Consider the following 11,076-nt stretch of genomic DNA (forward strand, 5'->3'; position numbering starts at 1 on the left):
ATCACGTTGAACCCACTCTTTTGCAGTCATCCGAGAATAGCGCCACACTGCAATTTTCTGGATGAAGTAGTTAGATTAAATTAATTGTAAAAATACAGATTATGTTAAAACTTTGTTATACCTTTTTTTAACTCCTACTCATCTATTCATGTTACAAATGGAGAAAAAATCAAAGCAAATCAAGTTTTGAGTTGTTTTGGTATATTTTGCCTGTTGACTCTCCTTCTTGCTCCAACAACATGTCTGGGTCTTACCTCAGTTATAAACCTGACCACGTCGCCCTGTTCATATTTGTCCTACCGCACTTCGAATCCCTTGTCCATTTCGCCAGACACCTCATTGATTTCTGCTCTGCTCTCAACACAGTGGCATCAGATGATTAAAAAAAAAAAAAAAACTCAAGCACCTGAGTGCCCCAAAGCTCCTCATTCACTGGGCAGTTTCCTCAGCGACAGACCACAGTCTCACCAGAGGGGGCAGCACCACCTCCTCATCACCAACACAGGTGCCTCCCAAGGGTGTGTCCTGAGCCCTTCCCTGTTTACCCACAACACTAATGCCTGCGGCAGCCCCTCACCCTCCCAAAAATACTCAGATGGCACTGAAGTAGTTGCACTGCTCAAAAACAACACCTCTGGAATAGACTATCAAAGTTTCATCTCCCATCTTACATAGTGGTGCATGGACAATCACCATATCATGGTTTTTAAGTCCTCGGGCAGAACAGCCCCAAACATTACCCATAACCCCGTCAACATAGCTGGTGAAGTGTCAGCCAGGGACTCAAGGCAGGACTCAAACGCAGAGATCTTTGAGATAGCAGACTTTATTGGATTAACACGACAACACGCCAACAAGTAATTTCCTGTAAAAGGACTCGTATCTAACATATCTAGCATAGATAACATATCGATCTGTCTAATTATTTGCAGGTTTTTGCAGGCAAATAATGAAAGTTTGTCATCTTTAGGCTATTTTAGGCTTAAAATGATGTTTTTTTTATTGTATCAGTCATCATTTTGTGAAACTGATACCCATTATCTGCCATTAATTTTTCCAACATTCCAACTTTTTTTCAACATTGGTTTCGCTTTATTGTGTCACATAATATTATCCCATGAGACAAAATCCATAGCAAATTTTGGGGGACGTTTCCTCTGATTTTGGCCATTTTGAGCACGCACCCATTATTCTTCTAACCATCTTTGAGCACTCAAAACTGTGATGACATTCTCACCGCAAAGAAGCCCTCATTCAACACCAGCTAGCCTCAAAACAGTAATCATCAAATCAAAATCAGTTTCATCCTACTCAACATTTCCCATCAGTCATTCGAATGGCATAGTCAAAACAATGCAGTTTATGTTATAAAATCTTAACCCATGTCGTTAATATTTTAAGAATCACTTTAAAATGGAATGTCTTATTGGACAGCTGGCCACCACAGTTGTTCCCAGCAATGCCCTCGTTTTTTTGTGTTCACATAAATGGTGTCGCATTGACACACACTACTCTCAGAGTTGGGAAAATCAACGTTCGTGTTTCTTTTTATTCAAATCTGTGCTACCAGACTGCAAAGGTTTTTCCCCTAGATGAGTTTTCTCCTATGTCTTCGTGCTCCCAAGGATCCACGAGCTCGTCAATGTCAGACCACTGGCTAATCCGTCTTACGGAGGACAGTAAAAGGGGAAGCATGGTTTCTCGGACCTCCACCACGTTTCCTCCTTCCATACCTGACTCACCTGAATCTCCTGTCTTCCTTGAAGACGACACTCACAAAGAAAAAGGTAATAGAATACGCTTGGAAGATTTGCTCAGATGTTTTTTTGTGTTTTTTTCTTTATTTTGAATAGGTTTTGCACTTTACTATGAGAATGGAAGTATTCATTTTTTTACTTCAATTCCAGGGGGCTTCGAGAAAAGGCCATTTGTCAGGGGTCTTCAGGGACGCAGTGTGAGTATGAGAGCCCCAAGCAAAGCCAAGGACGCGCTGAGCAAAGTGTTTCCGCTGCGCTGGTCTTTGGGGTCAAAGGACAGACGTAAACCTGAGCCAGCACCTCCGTCTATTCCGGAAACAGGCCCCGTGGAGTTGGTGCAGTATTTAGAATCTGGGCGAAGGCCGCGGTGCACCAAAGATCCAATAGTCACATTGATGAGTGAACCAAGAAGCAAAAAAAATACTTCTGAGGGCCGAGCTGCAGAAAACCTTCGTTCGTCCAGCAGAGGAGGCATGAGCTGCATGAGTAAGGCGGGGCAAGAGTCTCCACAGATTCCAGAAGGCCAGAGGAGGCCGTCGGAAAAAACGGCTAGCTTGAGACGCAGCAAGACCAATGAGACGAAAGATGACGGCGTCGTGAATATCAGCAGCGCCGGCAGTAACACCCTCACAAGAGGGAAAGATGCCAAGAAACAAAGCCTCTCCAAGGAGCTGGAGACAAAAAGACGTACCGGTGCCGGAATTCAGTCCAGTCACAGCACCCCCAGTCTTCAGGAGGGGACTCTGCGAAGACAGAAAGGGGAAAGGACTGAGAGCGAGCACCCCGGCACCTATGAAGGAAACTCAAGACCCATGAGAGAAGAAGTTCCCAATCCCAATGAGGGTTTGCTGTCCTTTTTAAAGGGTAGCTTCCTGAAGAAGGACAGGGACTCGAGAAGGTCCAGGGACGTCGAGTCAAGTCGAGGCTCAGCCGTCGAGTCAAGTCGAGGCTCAGCCGACGAGGCAGCACGGAAGAACGGAGCCGCCGGAGGTCGAAGTAAGGCAGAAGAGGGCAAGTCCGCCGGCTCGGACCGCGCAGGTGACAACATGGCGAACGGCAAGCCGGGACGATCGGCGGCCAGCATCAAACGGTCCCAGAGCTCGTCCAACATCCCCACTAAACACACAGAGCAGACAATGCACAGGACAGCGTCTCTGCACCGGAACGGGATGCCCTCGGGCCGGGCTCCACCGCGCAACCTCACAACAGACAAACCGTCTTACGGAACCCTGCAGAGGACTCGCTACAGCACAACGTCCCTGGGACGCAAAAAGACTTTCCCAGAGTCCAGCTTCTGACTCGTACATTCATTTTGAAATGCACCTCTGCACATAAGCACGAAGCCTTTACACTCAGACAGGGTGTCCTTCCGCTTTCTTAATCCCCGTTTGAATCAGTCTTTGGCGACGTGACTGCGTGTGGAGAAAGTCTGATTGAAGGCACGACTACCTCGACTTTCAAAAGAACGTGGATATTTTGCTTTTTCACACATTTTCCACGACTTCCTAACACCCACAGGACAACTTTAAAGATTGGAAGTGTTTTTATGCATTGCCGATCGAGGGGATTCTCTATTCGTGCCTTTACTGAACGACTGTCGATGGACCGCAAGAGACAAAGTACTTTCTCTGCTTTTGACAAACGGGTCACTTTGTGGCCGCGTCCTATCACTCTTTGAAAAGAGGCGCAATTTTATCAAGACTTGCAGTCGTGTTTGCACTTGACATGCAAACCTTTTCTACAACACAGCAGCCTGTAATCAGTTTGGTTGCTCCTTTGTTGCACATGGGGCGAGTCCCCAGTTTTTGTTTTTGTTTTTAATGGGTTTGGTAGGAAACATTTAATGAAGTTAATGAAATGCTGTCTTAGAAACTCTTAATTATTTGTGCCTTCTTGTAAATTGTAGAAGTGTTTAACATTTTCTACACCCTTTTCCTGTGAAACAGCCCTGGTGAAATACCCTCCTCACAAAAAAATGGAGATGTTGGGCCTTTAGATGAAACGTCAGAATCCACCCAAAGTGCACTGTAACCTCTACAGGTCAACTTTGAATGCACATTTCCAACTGCCCAGTGTTTCACTACTTATTACATGACATACTGTCCTCTCACAACAGCATTTCTAAGTCTCCTACACTCTCTCATCCTGAATGACAGTTTGTATTTAAATGGCTGCGGTCATCATGAGTTTCACATTTTGGCACTGTGAGACCAAGACGACGGATCACAGAAAGAAAACACGAGCAGTTCTTGAGACGCTGACGTTGTTAGCTTTTGTCTCAATTCAATTCAGTCGCTTGAGGACAAGAAATTTCCATTGCATCTTTCTGCTGAAATGCCCGACTTCAGCACGTTTTTCCATGAATTTCATCTGAATGTCGAGTATCTCCAACTTTTTGTGAGTAGCGTATGTGTTTACTTGTACATATAGCAGAGAGGTGGCAGTGTGTCACAGGGTGTCGCAAGGGATCTATGTTGCAATATGTTCTACTGACAGGTGCGCTCTGGCATACGAAGAGCTGTTGAGTTTTATTGCCTAGTTTGCATGTTAAGAGAAAAGTCTTTGCAGCCAATGAGAACAAAACTAATAGAAGCAATTAACAGTGTTTATTATGATTATGAACAAATTAAGGCTATTTTAACGCTGGGATGTAACTCGTCAAACTAAATAATGTGACCTGTCCTCTGAATGTTAGAAGTAGCCCTGTTTTTATTCTATTTTTCCAGACTGAAACAAGTGCCTAAAGCAAGGAATCTGCAGTTCTGACCAGTGAGTTAGTGTAGCACTGGAAGCATGGCCTCCTTAAAACACGCACCATACACACACACACACACACACACACACACAAAGCTACAACCTTAATATTGACATCTGTATGTTTATAATTAACACTTCTCTTTATTCATTCAATCGTCGTGGTTGTCTGCCGTAATTCAGCCGCAGTGTTTATGTGTGTGAGAATGTAATTGATGAGAACAGGTGCTCTGAGGCTGCATCCATAGCGATCACACACAAATTCTTTAATTGTTATTTATAATAGAGGGTGTCTTGAAAAGTAATTCATATTTTTATTTGAATTTTTTTAATACACTTGCTGAACTTTTACTGGAGACGTCAGCGGTACCTGATCCTGAAGGATATTCTGTAGAGTCAAAGCCTACATTATAAACCAGAGATGTGTGGGGGGGTTTATGAAAAGTGTAATATGAAAATAAAATGTCCTTCCCTCTGTTTGCAGATCATTATTCATAGTCGTGAAAGAAGCTACATTTATCTGCAGGTGTAAGGTTGGTGAATGTAATTGGGCTGTCAGGTTCTCTGCTACTGCTCTAATAATGAAGTTTTTTTTTTTTACTGCAAAAACACTGCAAAGTCTTTTTTTTGTTTTGTTTTGTTGATTGTTTCACTCGGCTTAGTGCATTAGACACTATGTGCTTGTGGGGATGGAAACTGAAAAAAATCTATTCGTTTCCTTCATTTAGTTTGTCAGGCAATTGCTACTTTCAAGCTGTTTCGACAGAAGTCAGACACTAATTTGTTTTTCTGCACATTTACATATTGTGGCCTAATATTTACACAATTTTGCTCTGTTTTACAGAATGAAACACATGCAGAAATCAATAGAACTGGTGAAGGATGTGTCACTCTCCCAGTGCATACTTTATTATCAGAAGGTTGTTCAGTTCTAGCAATGGAAGATAATAACGAGTAAGAATTTAAAAATGTATACATATATATATATATATATATACATATATATATATACATATATATATATACATATATATATATGTATTTATATATATATATATATATTTATATACGTATATATATATATACATATATATATATTCACATATATATATATATATATATATATATATACATATATATATATATAAAAATATATACATATATATATATGTATATATATATATATATACAATTTTTGCCAAATATTTTGTCAATTGAATCTCGACGCTTCCCACGCAAGCCCTTAGAGCAACAAACTGCATTTCAAACTGTGTTTTTGTTCCTGCCACATACGCCAAAACTCTCAGACACTGAAATTACTGAAAAACACTTTTAAGTCTTTTAAGTGTTTTAATAACCCTCGGGGGTAATTAGGACACATAATTTAATCCCGGTCAAAATGATTGGTGATGCATTTAATTTTGAATAAATAGAGGATTTTGCATTTTGATGGGCAATGGTTTAATACAATATGTTCCTCAAATACGTTTAAATGGAAATAGCTGGTGTCTGAATCCATTTGCTTCAGACTTTTCATTTTAAACATGTCACCTTATTATCTCCAAGAGGCAACAGTGACTTTTCTTTTCTAGTTTATCTATGCATTTAAATGTCTTTACTTCCAGTAACTTACCCTTAACTACTTCTTAACTATAATTTACCATGGTCAGCTGTTAAATATACAAATGTAAATAAAGATAAGAATGCCACCTGACCACCAGTTGGCATGCTGTGCAGCATGATAGTTATATTTGGCGGCAGCAGTGCAGTGATGGCTGCTGACAAATAACGGACAGTATCTTTTACTGCTGTTGATTCCAAGTTTTTTTCACCGCAGCTTTCATCCTCAGAGCCGCTCTCTCAGCTTCGCCTCCTTCAACATTTACTCCAAATCAATTGTTTAGCCTGAGGAAGGTTGACCTCCTCTCACTTTGTTCTCAGGTCATAAAAATGGAATACAGGGATTTTAGAACATTCGAAGGTACATTATTTTATTTTATTTTTATCATTTTCTTGTTCGGAAGACATAATTAGTTTGTTTTTTTCCTTTCTGACGTTCCTCTTTCGCACCTTTCCTTGACTAATTAGTATTGCTTCGAAACACAAATGTCAGATCTTCAAATGTTTTTTTTAATGTACAATGTTAAAATGTTCTGTTGTAACAGTGATCACAAAAATAAAATGCAAATGCAGACGAGTGTTGTGCAGATTGATACTTCTTGTATGGATACTTACTTCAATACCAGACTTTTAGGATCCTTTGTCCTCATGAAGAATAAAGGAAGCCTGCTTCAGATGCTTCTCATTTCACATTCCATTTTATGAAGGACACATTCTTGCATTTTATCCACAATATTTATATTATGAAGGTGCTATCATAGTAGGTCTATATCTTTGAGTCTTTGCTGGCCACTGACCATGGTGCTTTGTGTATGATGAATGCCAGCAGTGACAAACGTCTGGCTTCGACCCTACTCAGTATAAAAGAATGCATGTAGCATCAAATTCGCAGCCTTCCTTTTTCAGCGTGACCTTAAATGGGAGGCATAAAGCAGTTTGCAAAGTCCTTGGGAAAGCGCCCCCTTCACCTGTTGTGAACAGAAGCTGAACATGCATGCAATGTTTGCCGGGGTGAATAAGTTACTGCTTTCTCTATATACAGTACATATAGTCATCATTATCATTATCATCATCATTCAATTTTTCAGTTCTAAAATGTCAAATGTAATTACTCCTTGTACAGAACTCACGGTTAGTTCTAGACAGTTTGAATGCAGGAAAATTAAGTTTATGATTCTGTTTGGTTCTACATATTGTTGTGATTCTATTAGTTTAGTTTAATGCATTATAGCCGTGTAAGTTAGTATATTAGCAAATATTGTATGTATGTGTTAGAATTATTAGAGTTAGTTAAATGTTTAAATGTAGTGAATGTCAATACATGTAGTCCTCTTATAATCATTTGCCCATCCTTATCAGTACCATTCAGAACCTCGGAGGAAAGGCTGTTACTGTTTAACTCATTAGGCCTCAGGAACAGTGACCTGGGGTGATCAAAGTGGGGGTAAACGTGTTCCAGTAGACCAGATCGGAAGGAGGATGGATCATTGGGCTCCCGGCCAAATAAGGACTTGTTTCCTGCCACAGATTAGCCTAAAACGGGGAAGGCTACACCACCGGACAGCCAATAGGAGGACGACATGGAAGAAGACATCTCCATATTTTATTACTTGTTTCTTTCTGTATTTAAGATGGCGTAAGGGACAGATAGATCAGACTTGGCATCTGATAACCCATTGTTGTTGTTAGGGTCAAGCCTCCGGAGCTCTGTACCAAGTATCTTGTTTTTTCTTTTACTAAAACTTCTTAAGATTTCACTTGTCTCCTACTCTCTTCATTCAACGAACACGCCGTTTGGTAGCAGGAGATTAGATAAAGGAACCAAACCAACAATATTAAAACGGCACTCTTGCTAGCATTATATTTAAAATCCTGTTTCACTCCATACGCAGTGCAGATATCAAGGAGTTGCCGTCATCCAGCACTACTTGGACTAAAAATTACAAGATCATCTGCATACAAGAGATGGTTCCCCCACTGTTCACCAAGTTACAGGTTTACAATTGTATGCAAGACTATTTTAAGAATTAATTTCATATTACAAACCAAAACGCTTTAACTGAATCATCAATAATCTCACTTTTCAAGATGTTCATTTAAAAGTGATGGTATTTTGTTTATTTCATTTGTTTCCAAAGGTGAGACCTATTCCTGTTTTTTTCTGTATTTTCAGAGGCCATGAAAAAAACTTTTATTGACTGAAATAGATGCAAACTATTTTTTAAACCCAAATATACTTGTCTAGCTGGAGCCTGACTGTTTGTGATTGTTAACTGTTAGAAATTTAAGATGACAGAAATCAACAAGAACTACTGATGCAGCTTAAGTTGCATTTTGCTCTTCAAAGCCAGTTTGACTTTAACACACTGACTGTTGCCCAGATTTAAAAAAACAAAAAAACAAAAAAACAAATAAAGCGCTCCTCAAGACAATGGAAGGGTTTAAATTCCAAAGCTCTCGGAATACTATGCTGCACATCTGCAAGCTGGTATGCTAGATTGATAAACGATGTGTCCCTAGATGGGAGAAAATGTATTGAATATGGATGGATGTGAAATGGAGGGATTTGGTTATCCCAGCTCAACTTGTCTGTGATCCTGTTGCACAATAGTGCGATAAAGGGAAGTGGGATATATTATGGTCTAAGAATTAAGTTTCATTCTGTGGAGTGCGCCTGCTCCAGACCAGACTAAGTTCCAGGATCTATTTAATCTTGCTCCTTTTCTCAGTCAACAGTCACCACAAACAGACCCACTCCTAACACCTGGCTTCCTTTGTTCCACAGTGTATCTTCCCCCCACAACCAGGGGGTGACAACACATCTTTTGAGGGAAGTTTCCTTGGCTCTGCCGGATGTGGAGCCTGAAGTCACAATGGGTGAGTCACAATGTCCTATGGCTCTAAACATAAAATAAACCGAGACTTAAAATCAGTTTCATTTATCAAAACATTTTTCTCTCTTATCTCTCACACTGCTCTACTGTATATGCTGAGTTTGATAATTAATTAAACCCATTTCTTGTCTTTAGCATCCTGCAAGACATATTTCGAGACGATTCGGAAGGGTTACAGGATGAACCAGGATGAGAATCTTCAGAAGAAAGAGGAGAGCAGGATTGCTGCACGCATGAGGCAAAGGAAGAGAAGAGTAAGTGAGACCACATTTCCCCATGTAGTAACATGGAGAAATGACTTAATTAAGAGTAACTTTATTAACTCTCCCCCACACACTGCAGAGTTGTCGACACTGTGTGGTGTGCTCCAGCAGAGACTGGACATTGACCAGAAATATGTTGTAACTCACCGGCAGAGACTTGATTCACTTGAGGCCATAGGCCACTAGTGTCTTTTAAATGGCACATGCAGCAGCAGTGCTCATATTTTGTGTGTATATTCTATTGTCCTTTGAAATAAAGCTTTTTTGATTTGAATTCATCTTTGGGTGACATATATGTATATTATACATATGATAATACACTAATAATAATAAATAAAAGGAATAAAATAAATACAATAAATAAAAATAATATGTAAATTTAAATTAAAAATAAGAAGCTCCTCCCTACACACTGGACCAATGGGAAGGGGTTTTTATAGGAGGGGCAGGACATTGTTCCACCTATCCAGAGGAAGACTGTTGACCAAGGTGTGAAATGCAAATATTCCCTAGCAAGCACCCAGGGGATTATTCACCATGGCAACCAGGTGTGAAATGCAAATAGCTGTGGCCCCCACCAAAACTGGTTTGTATCCAGGAGTTTCCAGGAGTATTCCGGTCCGTGTAACAACAGGGATACTCCTGGATACTCGTGGATACTCCTGAATATCTGGGCTGTATCCAGGAGTTTCCAGGAGTATTCCGGTCCGTGTAACAACAGGGATACTCCTGGATACTCCTGAATATCTGGTGATTGTTTAAGCATTTGTGATCATTAATTTCAAACATAAGCCAAGAGGAACTTTATTAGTCCCAAATGGAAATTGAATAAAGTCAGTGAGATTTTACAGTCTGATAGAGGTACATGCACACAATTTCACTCACATCTGCAAATAGTTTCACCTACAATTTCAACTGATTCATAATGCAAGTAAGTACAACTACAATTTCTTATGCATTCAGGCGGTCTGAAAACTTTACCACAACACTTTATCTCTATGTTGTATGTCTCTGGCAGTGTCACCTTTCTTTTTCATTTGTTCCTTTAAGCCTCCAATAGGATTTCCACCTCAGACGGGGAAAAGTGCGCCACTCGGGTTGCCATGGTGAATCTGTGCTCAATAACAGGGTCTATTAAAGGAAGGCGTGTGTGCGCACTTGTCCAGGATCGATGAATCCGTGTCTGCTCATCCTGGCCGGGTCTTTGTGCAACCATTTAAGTGTGGATGCTCTTGTTCTGGATTGGTTAAGCTAGGCTTAGTTGTTGATCCTGGATGTCCAAACCCTTCTTTAATGCAACAGGCCCATGGTGAGAAGCACCTGTTGAGCCCTTCTCACATTCTGTTTTGTGCCCCTTTCTACGAGTGCTGTATGTTTCTCCAATGACGCTTGCAGGGTTTGCATGGGATTTCGTAAGTGTCACACGTCACATTTCTTGTCTGGTTTTATTGTGTGTTTTTGGTGTATAAGTTCTCGTGTGAGTAGATTTATGTGTGGTTTTACTGCAATGTTGATTCGGTGTTTGTTCACGATGCCTTGGGTTGACTCTGTTATTCCTTCTTTTACTTCTTCTCGTTTTGTTTGGCGTGTTGTCTTCCTTGGCTTATGGCCCATCTGTGGTTCTGACAGAAGGTGAGAGCGTGCCTGATGTGTTTGTCCTCCTGTCTGCCCCCACTGTCCGTTATAAAGCTTGTCCGTTGTCAAGTGTTCTGGCAATCAGATGACAACGTGATATGCGGGTTTTCTGAATGCTGAGATGGATGGTTCATGTCCAGGAATGCTACAGTC

The 11,076-nt window shown here is 40.6% G+C and overlaps 1 protein-coding gene across 2 annotated transcripts in view; it reads left to right on the forward strand.

Annotated features, from left to right (window-relative positions):
• usp43a (ubiquitin specific peptidase 43a) overlaps nt 1–5,492 on the forward strand; it is a 90,842-nt gene extending 85,350 nt beyond the window's left edge. The window contains exons 15-17 of one of the 2 annotated variants that reach the window (XR_012928717.1): nt 1,626–1,787; nt 1,908–5,044; nt 5,356–5,492. Coding sequence is in view for 1 of the 2 variants with exons in the window: in XM_076042847.1 (XP_075898962.1) it covers nt 1,626–1,787; nt 1,908–3,055 (1,310 nt within the window). In the remaining variant the exon portion in view is untranslated. Of the gene's footprint in view, nt 1–1,625; nt 1,788–1,907 lie in introns of both variants that reach the window. The other variant, XM_076042847.1, reaches the window with a different exon arrangement.
• Nucleotides 5,493–11,076: the final 5,584 nt, after the last annotated feature.

This window comes from Nelusetta ayraudi, unplaced genomic scaffold (assembly GCF_046127955.1).
Source record: "Nelusetta ayraudi isolate G7.1 ecotype Tasmania unplaced genomic scaffold, CSIRO-AGI_Nayr_v1 ptg000004l, whole genome shotgun sequence".
NCBI lineage: Eukaryota > Metazoa > Chordata > Actinopteri > Tetraodontiformes > Monacanthidae > Nelusetta > Nelusetta ayraudi.